This window comes from Punica granatum, chromosome 3 (assembly GCF_007655135.1).
Source record: "Punica granatum isolate Tunisia-2019 chromosome 3, ASM765513v2, whole genome shotgun sequence".
NCBI lineage: Eukaryota > Viridiplantae > Streptophyta > Magnoliopsida > Myrtales > Lythraceae > Punica > Punica granatum.
The window spans coordinates 4,996,189-5,011,805 of NC_045129.1; the positions used below are offsets into that span (position 1 = coordinate 4,996,189).

The window sequence follows — 15,617 nt, forward strand, 5'->3', positions numbered from 1 at the left end:
GGGGGGTTTTGAGGGAATCGGATGGAGCTCACCTGAGGATGGGGAACAGGGAAGAGAACCGAGCCTACTCGAAGAAGAAGAGGAAGGATAGGTTGAGGGGAAGAAACCGAATGGAGGAAGAAAAGGAAGAAGGCTACGCTTGGGTTCTTGAAGTAAGTTGATTCTCTTTACCTTAAACGTTCTTATTCATTGGTTAGATGCGGATTGGGCCATTTCCCTTCGTTCTAGCTCAATTAGGAGCTCCGATTAGTGATGCGGGATTTTGCTCTAAGTTAGCTTTCCACGGTCTTAGTTTAGATAATTGCTGAGTTTAGTGAAGTCTAGAGTTTTCCCCTTCATTTGGATTGAATATGGTTGTCTTAAAATGAAGTTGCTTAAGCTTATGGGGATCAATGGAGGATTTAGTTCGCATGTTGATTTTATGTTTAATTATTCTATCTTGATGTGTCATTCTAGATGAAAGATAGATGTATCTACAGGTTTGGCTCTATTTAAACTTCTGTTAAATGAGATTTATTATGCTTTATGGGGGTCAATGGAAGATTCAGTTTATATGCTACTTTTTACTTGATGATTCCAATTGATATGTTTGCTTAGGTGCTGAGTTGAAGAAGTTGGTTTAATAGTTGATTTTAGGATTTCTAACGGTGGTTAAATGACTAATACAAGCTGAGATTTGTCAAGTTATTTAGCTTTCATTTGCTGCTATAGCTTGGGCAATGTTAGTTATGTTATTAAGTTGGAGGTTGTTGATTTATGATTTAATTAATTATGGAAATGCTTTATTGGGCTTGATGATAGATTTAATATTTTACTAACGTAGTTGTGTTAGCAATTTAATATTCTTTAACTAATTGTTTGACATTGTGAAATTAAAATGATGATTTGAGGAAAAGATTAAGTCAGTTATCGATTGGTTCTTATTATTGCAAAAAGAATATTGATGGGAAGTGAATAGGATGGAATGGAGGTAGAACGATTAGAAGAAGTGATTGCAATGAGTTTCTAAGCTTAAGATTTATGTTTTAACTTGTGTGAGTTTATAGGATTTCAGTATGTTGAATTATAAGGATTGTGCTGTTAAGTTTATTAAGACGAACTTGCCGCCTCAATATACCTTTTGATTTGTTGACCTTTTTATTGATTATATGATCAACCATTATAGTTGCATGAGTGCTTAGAATTTAAGAGCCAATGGGTTTGAATCTATCTTCTCTTGAGAATTGCAAATGGTTAGGCATAATATATATATATATATATATATAGATGGAATTATATGAGACATGATGTGTTTTCTTGTTATGCTTGCAATTGATAGGGGCTCAGGACACCAATATTGTACATATTGAAAGTCAAGTTTGATGAACCATTTTAGGTGTTCGGTGAGTACTCTATTCCCTTGTAAAATGATGTATTATAGTTATATAAATTATTTAAGAAAAATATTGTGATAGTTAGAGATTAAGAAATCGGTCTTGATATGTTGTGTGAATTGATTTGAGAGATATTACCCTTTCTATGTTTCATTTTGATTTGAGATATGCAGTGTGATTGTGTATGCTGATTGAGTATGAGATATGTCATGATAACATGCTGCCATTGTAATGTGATTGTGATTGTGATTGTGGTTGTGTATGATGATATATGAGGTGAGATGGCATGGTTGTAATTGATTATGCTTGTGTTGTTGTTTAACTATAGCCATGGGACCGCTAGACTCGGCGGATTATAAAATGGGCCTAATCGGCCGCTGGATCCGGTGGAATATAAATATGGGCCAGATCGGCTGCTGGACCCGGCGAAATATAAATAGGGGCCTGATCAGTCGCTGGACTAGGGGGAATAGAAAAAGGGGCCCGATCGGCCGCTCTACTCGGCGGAATATAAATTGAGATCAACTCTTACCGCCAGATGTTAATAGGCGGCCCCCGTTGATAAGACATAGATATTGGGAGTTGTGGATGATACGAATGAGATGTGCGGGGTCACGGTACCGTCATAACTCTATTGCGAGGAAATGCAACCTTATAGCTATATGCCTATATTGATTGGTTGTGTTGCATATTGTTTGTCTGGTGTGTTCGTTGAAGATGTGATAATCATTGAGATTGCTGTAGATGTGATGATTGCTGAGGTTGTCTGAAGATGTTCTGTGAAAGCCGTGCTGTTGCTAGAGTTTGATCTGTCAGGTGATTGTGTTGTGAGTTTCTATGGAATGCTAATGAATGGATATTTGATGTTTATGTGATATTGGATATTAGAGAAATAGTTGAAAGAGTTGTGTGTATTTGTTAGTAGAACGTAAATTTAGTTACTGTATTAAATATAATTATTATTATTGTTTGTATCTATATATATATATATACCGTATATGTGTGGGTGAACTGATAGTTGGATTTGATATGATTGTATTATTTATTTTAATATTTGGTTGTTTGCAATTAAATATGTATTTAATAATAAGTCATTTTGCTGTGCAATATAGTATTCACTGAGATGCAGCTCACACTCTGCATATATTTTTCTAGATAAGCTTCTAGTTGGGCGAAAGAACTACTCTTTGATATCGGGGATCAGCTCGGAGAACTAGGCAGAGACCTTAGTTATTTGATATATATTCTTTTTGTATAGAATGGATTTGAAAATGTTCCGATCTGAAAATTTTGTTTAGTTGTATTACTGATGTGGGTGCAAAAAAAAAAGTAATCTCTTGAGAAGTATATATACATATTAAAGTTTGCTGGATTTGTTATATATTTTGGGGATTTATGGAAAGTAGGTTTTTCATGTAAATAGTTTTTATGTGATAATGGATTGGAGGAAATATGGGGGAAATTCTGCTGAAATTTCGGGTCGTGACATGGAGGATAACGGGCAGCCCCCGCTCATGAGAAATAAAACGAGGAGTTTGTGGATATGAGTGCGGGGTCACGGAACTGTAGAAACTCTGTCGCGAGGATTGCGACCCTATGGCTAATATTTGTTGCTTAAGAATGATTGCTTGAGTTATGTAATATTAAATTGGTTGGTAAGAGAAAGGTTTCAGGCTGGAAAGTAGGTATATATATATCATTAGAAATTTGAAATAAGTGATATGATTGTAATTGTTGATGCGAATGCATAAACAAGTATAATACTTCATTTTATTGTGAAATTTAATACTCACTGAGATGCAGCTCGCCCTCTGCACATATTTTTCAAATGAGCTAGGAACTAGACTAGCAGCACGTGAAAATCTTTTTGGACATCGAGAATTAGCGTGAAAGATTTTGTAGCTAGACCCACTCATAGTGTAGATAGTTAGTCATGTAGAATGCTATAATATGTTACGACCTGAAACTTTTATTTAGTTGAGTTACTGATGTTGATGAGAAAAAAGTACTCTCTTGAGATGTATATAGATATTAGATATTGCTGGATTGGTTACATATATTTGGGAGTTTATGGAAAGCATGCTTTTATATGAATTGTTTATATGGTAACGGATATTGAAGAAATTTAAGGAAAACTCCATTGAAATTTTGGGTTGTGACAAACACCTTAGAAGTGAAGGAGAAGAAGTTGGAAAGTTGAAGAAGTTGGAGTTACTCCGATGTCGTTTTCTAAATGTGAATGAGCTGAACCAGTACACACAGGCACAATCACAACATGCGACAATAATGAAATCGTACCATCTCCTGATAGGAGCTTGTCCAGATCAAAGCCATTGGAATCATCCACATATGTTAATGATTTCTGACTATTATTGCCCGTTTTCTGAACAAGGGTGTAATTTTGGGTGAAGAACAGTACAATATAGGAGAAAGCTGTCATCTTCCAAGAGACGTGAAGGCATTGATGGCAATGTGTTACAATGGGACGTGTAATAATGTTTTGGGCAGTTTTACACGACTTGAAGAACTAGAGGTGCTAGTGATAGACATGTGTCCTGAGGTGTCAGCAGTGGGTGAATGTTGGGAACAGACAGAGGGAGAGGGACTTCATTTCCCACCACCACCATCACCACCACCAGGAGACCGCTTTCCCAATCTCAAGATGCTGCACATTTCGAGTTGTCCAAAACTTAAGCATCTGTTGTTGGTGCCCGGACGTAGCTGCTGCAGTAGTACTCTGTACCTAAAGAAACTACAGGAATTCGCGATACATGGCTGCGGGGAGTTGAAGAGAATAATAGCAGCAGAGGTAGCAGCAGAAGAAGAATCAGTACAGCTGCCAGCAATGGCATTATTGCCATCAATGTCAACAACATCACCAATGCCACCTGACGCTCTCTCCCAACTCAAATCAATTGAAATCAGGGAATGCCCAAAGATGAAGAATGTGGCGACGCGTAAATTGCATCCTCTTCTCCATAACCTCCAGTGGATTCAAGTTATTAATGCCACCAATATGGAGGACATAATAGTAACGCCATCCCCACCACCAATTCTTGCGGCCACATCTACCCTCTTCCTTCCTCTTCTTACAATGATTTGTGTTGGACGATCTCATAAGATGAAGAGGGTGCTAACTCTTGAGTTATTCATGCTCCTCCCCAACCTCCACACTATCATGTTTTGATTCCAGTAAAATTTTTAAGGAGGTTGCTTCTTCAGAAGACATGTCTCACTACTATTTTCTCGTTCTTCAAAAACTATGATTTTCATAATTTTGAACAACTATAAGTGTGGTCTAATACGAGCATCCCCACTGAAGCTAAAACAATTGCCAGTGGCGAAGTGTGACCCTTTCTTGTTCAATGCAGGATGAGAAAAAGAAGGTTCCACCGGATTGAGGTGGTTCTCGTAATATGTCCCGGTGCAGCCCAAGCAGTTGCCTTGCAAAATGGATAGTCAATTGCAACTACATAGATAGGAGGAAGATAGACACTGCATAATAAATTATTTATTAAAACTAGTTAACCTTTTTCTAAAAATATTATTTATTTATATTAATATACTTAATATTCTACTTTACATTATGTATTATATACAATAGATTATAAATTATTAGTTGATTATTAATGTCCTTTTCATTTCTTGTCTAGTTCATTGTTGGAGCCACATCCAACTGCACCACCAATATGATTTTTATTTTTTTAAAAAAAAAAGAAATCCAAATGACCATAAGGATTGTAGACTGAGAACACTTTCTGCGGAGCAATTTCCTAGTCATTTCCCTAAAAGTCGCCTTTCCAATGTGAAAGCATTGACCAGAAGCTTGTTGAAGCATTAAACACCCGCCCCCCCTCCTCTCTCAATCTGCCGGTTTCACTCAGCTCTCTCTGCTTGAAAGATTTTTACGTGTGCCGAGTTTCAATGATCTGCTAGCTTGTTGGAAATCTTTCTGTTGGTGATCGCCCCATCTTTGGGAGATCTTGGAGGTCAACTTGCCCTGCCTCCGCGGAAATTGTGAGTACATGTTTCTTTCTAACTAATTTCATAATATGTGGTTCCATCGTTACAAAGTTCGCCGCCGACGGCCGCCGTGATTGAGGCCACCGTGGCCCGCTGGTCCCCCTCCTCCCTTTTCGTTAGATTTTTTTTTTCTCATTTTCAAAATAATTAATTATTAAATAAATTCAGTGGGTCCACTCATTCAATCCAAATGCGTCACGTGGCGCCGCAAAGTAAAATCCGTTAAAATTAACGGGAGGATTGACGGAATGCTAGATGTAAGAATGAAAGGTGCGTTGGTGATATTATGTGTCATTTCAAAAAGTTCATGTTAGATTTAAGAAAAAAAGTGCAAAGTTGGTGATTTTTTCGTCATTATTCCTTAATATTATTATTTTTGTATTTTTCGAATTAAAAACTGCAGGGGAGCCAAATCCAACTGCCCCCAATATGTCTTTTCTTATAAAAGAACTCCAAATAAGTTGACCATAGGTTGTGAACTGGGAACAATTTCCTTGAAATTCTCCACTTCCATCGTTCGACTTGCCAAAATTTTTTATTTTCGACTTCACATTCACGATCTGATGGGAATCAGGTTTCATTCTCCACCGAGGATCGTCCTTAGTTGGAGACTGTAAGTGGATTATGTGCTTCTTCAATTTTGTGTACAAATCGAAGATCTACAAACTGGAGATTAGATATGGTAACTTTCATTATTCTCTTGGCTCTCGACTTCGAGGGATAGCATTGACTGTGATCGGCGATCTGCTACCCTCTTATCTTCCAACGTATGATTGTTCTGTTTCTTTCGGCAAGATGTTGGAGTAGACATGCTCAGTTGCTGTTGCCTTTGTTTACATGTCAGTGTCATGTTCACTCTCACCAATTTCTTATTTATGTGCTACCGCCCTGCCGGTAAGAATTCCTGAGAGATTTGAGACCATGGTTAAAGTGATGCGTTTTGCTTCGAGAAGAATACGATGATATGCGAATGGTATTGCTGTTCCCCCAAAGAGATGTTTGTTGTTTTGAAATGTGAGTAGGGTGTTCTGTTTAGCAGCTTTGCGTGTTCGGTACCTGGTATAGGAAAGACTACCCAAACGATCCCTGTTAGGATCATATGGAAGTCAATTGAAAGAAACAATCCAGAAGTTTGTCGAAAACCTTCTCACTCAGCTCATCTGCTAGGAAGATTTTTCTTTTGCCGAGTTTCAGAGATCTGCTAGCTTGTTGTCTTTCCTCTGGTGAGTTGTGATCGTCCTATATCTGTGACATCTTGGAGGAGTTGACTTGCCCTGCTTTTGCAGAAATTGTGAGTACATGTTTCTCTACAACCAGTTTCAGTGTATGTTTCTTTTCAACCGGTTTCACTGCCTCTGCGGAAATTGTGATAGATACTGTGATGGAACAAGGATGTGGGCTAAACATTAGAATTTTGGCGTTATTGCGCATCTGAACTTCACGGGGCAGTCTAGTTACTTCAATTCCACCACCACCAAAGGAATGGATTGTTTTATATCCTTCCCATTATGTTTTCTGTGCATCGTCTAGTTACTTCCCCATACGGATAGTTATTGAATCCGATGAGAAGCTCATCGGCATGCTCTGACAATGTTTGATTGGTTTTTTCAGGTGACAGCAGGCCAGCCCAGTGTGTTATTTCATCATTGTTTGCATTTCGCTGGGGAATGCGGCCCAAAAATAACCTGGAACTAGTCAGTTCTGAGATCAGGGAGACTGGAACTACCCTTGTTTAAGGTAAGCAACAGAGGCCTAATGGTAATCCTGTATTCTATCGGAATCATAGTTAAGTCGCGCATGAATGTGGATGAAGCCCTGTTATTGCAGCCGACTGCGTCCCTGCCTGCACTGAAAGTATAAATGTTGTTTGGAGTTGTAATATGTCTATGTTCTCTGCAGATATTTTCTACCTCCCTGGGATAAGAGAAGTTAGCTAAGGCTTTATCAAAAGATGGTGTAGCGCAGTCGTTCCAGGTTCGATACTTAGTGGGATTATCTATACCTCTTTATTCGTTATTAGAATTTTTATTTCATTGCACTAGGCCTATGGGCCTCCCCTGTAACCGAAAAAAAGTTAGCAAAGGCTTTTCCCACATTGCAGCTCTGCTATTGCCACTCTTCAGTCTTCATTCCTCAGCAGTAGACCAGTGAAGGTAAAGGTTATTTGACTTGAGATGATCTTTTCTGTCGCCGATTATTGTTTTGTTTCATGTAGATTTGGCCATATGGATGCGATGAACAGATTCATCTATGTGATAATGTTTTGTTTCCATGAGAAATGAAAAATTCGGCTTGGGAATTTGTTTTCTTATATATACAGATATAGATTAAAGACTGTTCTTATATTATAAGATCGTATATAATTAATGAATGGGGATTAATTTTTTTTACTAAATAACTAGTTTTCTATCTTGGGCGTTGCACACATTCACTTTCATATATTTATTATCATTTTTGTTTTTATTATAAGTTTATCATTCCTTATTATAATTATTTTTATTTTAAAAGATTGGTTTTCTTATTAAGAGTAATAATATTTGACAATTAATAATTAAAAAATTGAAATAGTCTTCAATGAATCTTGGGTAATTTTTTGTAAAAAAATTTAGCATTAATTTAAATGATTAAATAATGACTTTGCAACCGCTTATTTTATTTAATATTTATACTATATGTATTTATTGTTAAATAATCATATTATCATATATATTAATTTCAAGCATCATATTGGAAACTTTTTTTTCACCATTTACTTGAAAGCAAAAATTAATGACATCATTACTCACAAAATGTTAACTTTTTATATTATGACCAACAGTCATAGTTGCTTTTTTTTTTATTTGAACATAAATTTAAAAAATAGTGTTTTGCATAATATATTTGGAAATCATATATATGATCAGATAGTTTGTTCTTTTAGTGTTTCTAGCTGTTACGTTATATATATTCATTTTCAAATGTTTATATAATTATTGATAATAATTACTCATTTAAAAAAAACATATTTTCTTACTTTGAAAAGTAAAAATTTAAAATAATCAATGTCAAATTTTAAACAATTATTTTCATTGACTTAGATTGTGGAACACTTTAATAACTTCTGGAATGTAATGGCTCTTTTATTACTATGCATAGTGATTTATTAAATAGTATATATATTATATGAATTTATGATATATATTTAGTTTAAAATTTTCTTATACAAATTTGATTTGCACATTTTTAAATAATTGTCCTCATCTCAAATGTTTATTTTTAATATGCTTATATTACCATAAGTTTATAGAATCAACATCTTGTCATAATTGATTTCAAACTTATGTGTTATCAACTTTTTTTTTTCCAGTGGAAGTGATGTATGACATCAAATTAAATACTTGTTAGTTTAAGTTTATAGTATGAATTTGATAAAAATATTTATTTTTTGAACAATGCTAATATTCTTTAGGGAAATTAATTGCTTTTGTAGTTAGAAATATTTACTGGGTTCACTAATTAGGTCAGCAGGCAATTTTGTTATATATATATATATATATATATATATGTATGTATGTATATGCTCCTAATCTACTACCCGTGTGATGTATGGAATATGGATATCAAATATATTTATTCTATTTAATTTTGTACTAAATTAACCCTAGAAGATGAATATTACAATCAAAGCATTTGCGTTTTGATAAGTTCGTATTCCAATAGCTTTAGTAAAAAACTACAAATTGTATGCATAATTCGAGGTCATAAAAACACAATCATGAAAAGATTACTTTACTTCTTTTACAAAATGATTTTTCTAATGAACATACTATATTTTCAACTGGAAATTAGAGATGTTTGCATAACTATAAATCCAGTATTATATAAATTATTCGAGTTAATTTTCAAATAAGTAACATAATAAATAAATATGCATAATAATTCTTTTTCTTAAAACAACCTCTTCCAATCAATATTTACATTACAATAATATATTTAGATATGTAATTTTATAAGTTTAGAATACTAACAAGAAATTATAATGAAATTCACAGTTGATTTTCAAATATGTGTATTAAATTTTCTATACGGACTATAAAGATAACATTAAATAATTTATAATACGAGTGAATTTCTTCATTATAGATTTTAAAACTATACATATACTTAAATGGGGTTTTTTTTTTATCTCATATAGCCCATGGTTTACCGGTTTTGTCAAATCTATCATATACTTTAAAAATTGTCAAATAAATCTCATGGTTTACATTTTGCTCCAAATCTATTCCGGCGTTATCTTTTATGTTAATGAAACGTTAGTAGGCTCCAAATCTATCCCATGATTTTAATTTTTTTCTCAAATCTATCCTATGGTTTTTTTTTCAAATCTATCTCATAATTTTAATTTTTTTCTCAAATCTATCGCGGATAATAGGGGCCACAGTGCCAAGGCCGTTAAACATTGATGGAGATATAACGGAGGAATAGATTTGGAGCAAAATGTAAACTATGGGATATATTTGACAATTTTTAAAGCATAGGATAGATTTAAAAAAGGTTAAACTATGGGCAATATGGAGTAAAAATCCAACTTAAATTGATGTAATATTAGTAAGAGTAGAAAAATTATTCACGACATCTTTTTAAAATACTTTAGATTGCAAGCTTCTATAATGAAAACTTATATTCATTCGTTGCATAAAAAATTCATGTGTTTTCATTATGGATCATTTCCGTAAAGATGCATATTGCAGCCGAGTGTGTCTCTGCTTACAATGGAGCATGCTGTTGGAGTTGTAACATGTTGCGTCTATGTTCTCCACAGATATTTCTGTCTTTGGATTTAAGAGAAGTTAACAAAGCTTTTCCCTCATTGCAGCTCTGCTACTGCCAGTCTTCATTCATCAGTAGTAGATCAGTGAAGGTAAAGGTTCTTCGACTTGAGACGATCTTTTCTTGCCAATTTTCATTTTGTTCGCTTAAGTTTGATGATGCATGTGATGATCAGATTCATTGGATATGTCCTGTTTCCACGAGTTACAGTTCATGACATAGTGTTCTGAGCACAAGATGTGTGTATTCTGGTTTTACAGTTGCCTGAGGGTCAGTAGCTGGCATGGGTAAGCCAAGGGACAAGTTTTGGGATCACGCTGAAGTCATGCCGAATGAAGGTGAAGCCAAGGATCGTTGGAAGTGTAGGTTCTGCCACAAACTATTTTCTGGGGGAGCTTCTAGGATAAAGGCGCATTTGGGAAAGGTCGAAGGCAAAGGAATTAAAGTTTGTGAAAGTGAAGTTGATGAAGCTACGATGAAAGAAGCTAACGAGGCTCTTGAGAAGAGTACAAAGAGAAGAAAGGTGGACGCTGGAACCAATTCAGCTCAAGTCAACCCACAACAGATGGTGGCAGATTTGCGGATTACTCTGCCATTTGCGTCGAGGGACAATCTAGATGACATCTCTAATTCGCACAGCATTTTCGGGGATTCTAGTGCAAACTTATTACGAGAAGTCTGTGGTGGAGCAGAGGTGGAAGGTCCATCAAATGCTCATGTGTACAACAATGAAAGAAGTAGCATACCATGTTCAAGCTTTGTCACAGAAGCAGCTGACCGATCGCGTTGGCCTGAACACAACACTCCCCAACTAGAAGACCTGCCACCTTTGCAAGAGGATCAATGCAGTTCGTACGTACATGAGCTGCAGGTCGAAAATGCAAATGCACTCCCACTCGAGTTCCAAACCGTGCAACCATATGTTCCTACTCTGCTACCTGAGAATGTTCAGCCATCTCTTCCTAAAAGCACGCGTAATGTACTACCGCGGGTGATATTAGAGGTTAATTCCTATGGAGACAACCCAGTGCAAGATGAGCCTGACCTGATAGTTGAAGACCGTGAAGCTAATAGCATTATGCTCGAGCAAACCAATCATTTTGATCAGATGCGAATTGATCCAGATCCCAACAATGAAGACAATGGGGACGATGCCTTCGTTCTACCTTCTTCTGCATCAAACTCGTTTGCAAGGGAAACTGCACAGTGTCATATGTTAGCGCCCAAATTGGTGGGTCGAGAACGGATTGTGGATGAGCTTTGGTATTACTTAATGACAAATGATATATTGTGCATCGGAGTCTATGGGATGGGGGGAGTGGGGAAAACCACAACCATGAAACACCTCTATAATAAAATTCAGGGAAGTGCTACCTTTGAGAATGTATTCTGGGTCACGGTGTCAAAAGACTGCAGTATCCACGAGCTTCAAAATAAGATTGCCAGAGCCCTCATGGTTCCTGACCTTTTCAAGGATGTTGATGAAGGGATGAGGCCAACGTTGTTGTTCAACCATTTGAGCAAGAAAAAGAAGTGTCTAGTTATTTTAGATGATATGTGGCGGCATTTTGAGCTTGCAGACGTTGGAATTCCAGTCAAAAGAGATGGTGTTCATCTGGTCCTAACAACACGATATCGTGATGTTTGCGAAAAGATGTTGTGTCAAGCGAAAATCGGAGTTCGACCTCTATCAAACGAAGCAGCATGGGCATTGTTTGTAGAGACACTTGGTTCCGATCTACCTCCTCGTCGGAAGCTTATTGCTGAGGATATTGCTAAGGAGTGCAAAGGCTTGCCGTTAGCTATTGTTGTTATGGCTGGAAGCATGAGGGGAGAGTTCGAGGATCATGTATGGGAAGCCACGCTGGAAAATTTAAAACGACCAGGAGTTCTGGAACAGTGTATGAAGGAGAGTGTTTTCCCGATTCTGGTGCACAGTTACAACCGCTTGGATAAGAATAAACAACTATGTTTTTTAACGTGTGCTCTATATCCCGAAGATTGGTTAATCCCTAGACGAGAACTGATAGAACTTTTTATTGATGAGGGGGCGATTCATGAAGATAGGAGGCGGAAGATGTATAACGAAGGGCACAGATTATTAGATGAACTTGAAAAGGCGTGCCTCTTGGAGGCATGTAGTGCGGGCGCTAGAAGAGTTATGATGCATGATGTGATTCGAGATATGGCGCTGCACATCATGAACGCGAACAACGCCCCATGCATGGTGAAATCTGGCTTGGGTTTGGAAGATGTGCCGGATGATGAGGAATGGTTGCCTAATCTTCAGAAGGTCTCCTTGATGAGGAATGGCATAGAAGCAATTCCACCCTCCATATCACCAAACTGTCCTCAACTTGCAACTCTGTTGTTGAGTGACTGTTCAAGATTGCGTAAAATCTCAAAACGTTTCTTTCAGCGGATGCAGGGGTTGAAGGTTATTGATTTGAGAGGAACTAGCATCACAAAAGTGCCAAAATCTGTCATGAACTTGGAAAAGTTGAACGCACTGATACTCAATTTGTGCTCTCATTTATCTCGTATTCCGTCCTTGGCGAAGTTGACATCATTAAGGAAGTTGGACCTCCGAGGGTGTGTAAATATTAAAGAAGTACCAAATGGTTTGGGGATGTTAGTTAATCTTACATATCTCTACTTAACAGGGACGAGGATTAAAAGGATTCCAGATGGAGTAATCTGTAAGTTAAAGAAGCTACAGTACCTTGAAGCGGATAATATTGCAGTGAAGGGAGAAGAAGTCGGAAAATTGAGGAAGTTGGAGTTACTCCGATGTCGTTTTGAAAATGTGAATGAGCTCAACGAGTACACACTGCTTGTGATAACTATAGAGTCATACAGTCTCGTCATAACAGCTCGTTCTGTGACTCGCGCATATCGAGCTCGTATAGATGACGACTATTTCAATTTTTTTAATAGAGACAAAGTTATTATTATGGGTGAAGGAGAGTATAAGATAGGAGAAACTTGTCATCTCCTAAGAGACGTGAAGGCATTGCTGATTCGAGGCTATGGCGGGGGGTGGAATATATCCAGTTTTATGGGACTGGAAGAACTGGAGGTGCTATGGATCAAAGGGTGCGATGAGGTGTCAGCACTGGGTGGGAGTGGGGGACAGCCAGGAGAGCCAGAGGGACAACTGGAGGAACGAACTTCTTCATCACCACCAGAAGACCACTGCCCCAATCTCAAGGTGCTACAGATCTCTAGATGTCCAAAATTGAAGCATCTATTGGTGCCCAGACACAGCTGCAATATGTACCTTAAGAAACTAGAAAAGCTCGTGATATACGACTGCGAGGAGCTAGAGAGTATAATAGACGAAGAAGAATCACTGACATCATCAACATCACCACTGCCACCCGACGCTTTCTCCCAACTCCAATCAATTGAAATCGTCAATTGTCCAAAGATGAAGAAGGTGCTAACTCTTGAGTTATTCATGCTCCTCCCCAAACTCCACACTATCATCGTTAGTAATTGCAAAGAGATGAAGGAGGTGATAGGCGGCCAAGAATTAGACCACGGAGCCACCAGAAGCTTGTTCTTGTCCCCCGTTCCAGCAGCATATCCTGGTGATCAATTAAGTACAAGAAAGCTGACCTTGGAATTATACCGCCTTGAGGAGCTGGAGAGCATATGCAGTTGGACCGGACTTCGGGATCTCATACATGTCATTAAGATACATGAATGTCCGAAGCTGAAGAGGATTGAAATGCTAGATGATGCTTCTCCTCCCCTTTCTCTTAAGAAGATAGTACTAACCGTAGAAGTGGATGGAAATAGAGAAAAACGATGGTGGGAATCTCTGGAGTGGGTCCACCCTGAGGCCAAGACTACCCTTGAACCCTATGTGTTTGTTGATTCGGTAGACGGAAATATTCCTTTACAAGAATGCCGGTCCTAATCGACAGCAGGATTAGGGAGGGAGGGAGGGAGGGAGGGATGGGCCCAAACTGTGCTGAGAGGAAGTGCTGATGCACGTCAAGGTACTACTTTTCACTTGCTGAACAAAATTTTCCACCTTTTTTCCATAGGGGCACCGACGAATGACTTAATATATTTTTCTGTCTTTTATTTTTTAAAAGTTTTTTTTTTTTGAGAAATTTCATTTTCTGACAACAACTATATTGTTTGGTGTTTTAAAAATTTCATCAGATTTCCTATTAAGGTAATCGAAGTCCTGTCCTAACCCTTCCGTCATCCATCTTCTGTAGTTCTCCTGTAATTCTGGCCCTTTGATGTGATGATTTTCTCGTCTTCTGTGACAATAATCGCTCATTCTCTTGCTTTGCTCTTTGTACCGAGCACGAGCAAAAATGCTTTTTTGTATGTTGCTATAGGGTGCTATGATGTACATGATAGAATATAATGATAGAATAAACCTGCTTCGACTGTATTCACAGTCTCAGTAGACCTTAATCTATTAGCAGATCTACTCTCTTACTTGGAACCAGTACACTCGTGCACATGTGTAATCTTAGTTATCAGCTGAGAAACTAGCACCCCTGGAACGAAAATTAGGCATAAGAAAACCAGCTAGCCAAAGAAACAATAGGAGGTAATTCATAAGACTTTGAGCATCACTAAACGAAACCAACAGCAGAATAGGGTGTCCCGTACAATCCTTCCGTCATAATGCATCTCATGGTGCTAAGAAAGATGAAGTACTATGCCCCCATTTGACTTTTCATTCATAAACGATATCTGAACACGAAACGACCAAATACAGCACCTATTATTAAGTTAATGGTCGATCATCAAAAGGAAGTTAATCAAAAGGAAGTTAATTTATCGGGGGAGTGAAATCGACATCCTAATTCATCAGGGGAATCAATGCACGGTAGCCCGTGCATTGATTGGGGGGGGGGGGGGAGGTGTCACTCGCCCCAATCGAAAAAACCTCCAATTTCGGGAGTTCTCTTGAATGGGGCTGGTGGCGACTTGATCTCGGCCACCACGCCCCAATCGGTGTCACCGGTGATGACAAAGTTTGTTGTTGACCTCGATTGGGGTGTGGCGGCCACAATCGATTTTTCTTTTTTATTTTTCATTTTCATAGTAGTTAAATATTAAATAAATCCAATGGGGTACACTCATTCAATCCAAATATGCCATGTTTAAGTAAAATCCGTTAAAATCAATAGGAGAATTGACATCATTTCAAAAAGTTCGTGTGAGATTTGAGAAAAAGTACAAAGTGTAGTATGTAGACATGCACGCCTATACTATGACTGTAAGTCTGTTGGATCTATTACTATGGCCCAAAGAGTGTGGGCTTGTACATACCTTGATATTCAAATAAAGAGCATGTTGGATTTGATCCAAAAATATATAGTCATGTTTAAGTAACTACATTATAAATAAACTAGGTAAATATTTGCGCGTTGTGCA

General features: G+C 37.5%; 2 protein-coding genes across 11 annotated transcripts in view; both read left to right on the forward strand.

Annotated features, from left to right (window-relative positions):
• Positions 1 to 14,555, forward strand: LOC116201682 (probable disease resistance protein At4g27220). 10 transcript variants are annotated; one of them, XM_031533010.1, is made up of 7 exons: positions 1 to 152; positions 1,319 to 1,382; positions 7,008 to 7,133; positions 7,296 to 7,370; positions 7,498 to 7,549; positions 10,252 to 10,296; positions 10,466 to 14,555. In XM_031533010.1, the coding sequence occupies exon 7, from the start codon at positions 10,489 to 10,491 to the stop codon at positions 14,128 to 14,130; it is 3,642 nt and encodes a 1,213-aa protein (XP_031388870.1). In that variant the 5' UTR covers positions 1 to 152; positions 1,319 to 1,382; positions 7,008 to 7,133; positions 7,296 to 7,370; positions 7,498 to 7,549; positions 10,252 to 10,296; positions 10,466 to 10,488; the 3' UTR covers positions 14,131 to 14,555. The 10 variants fall into 10 exon arrangements, 9 of the variants coding, with proteins under 9 accessions (XP_031388870.1, XP_031388875.1, XP_031388873.1 ...); XM_031533012.1 differs by lacking the exons at positions 1 to 152; positions 1,319 to 1,382 and adding exons at positions 5,139 to 5,390; positions 5,971 to 6,687 and having other exon boundaries at positions 10,198 to 10,296; XM_031533007.1 differs by lacking the exons at positions 1 to 152; positions 1,319 to 1,382 and adding exons at positions 5,158 to 5,390; positions 5,971 to 6,687.
• LOC116201690 (probable disease resistance protein At4g27220) overlaps positions 10,468 to 15,617 on the forward strand; it is an 18,888-nt gene continuing 13,738 nt past the window's right edge. Inside the window, exon 1 of the mRNA XM_031533049.1 lies at positions 10,468 to 10,543. The gene's annotated coding sequence lies outside the window, so the exon portion shown is untranslated. The remainder of the gene's footprint in view (positions 10,544 to 15,617) is intronic.

Excerpts from the sequence above, each read along its gene's own strand:
- LOC116201682 (XM_031533010.1), top strand. The coding sequence starts at position 10,489 with ATGGGTAAGCCAAGGGACAAGTTTTGGGATCACGCTGAAGTCATGCCG.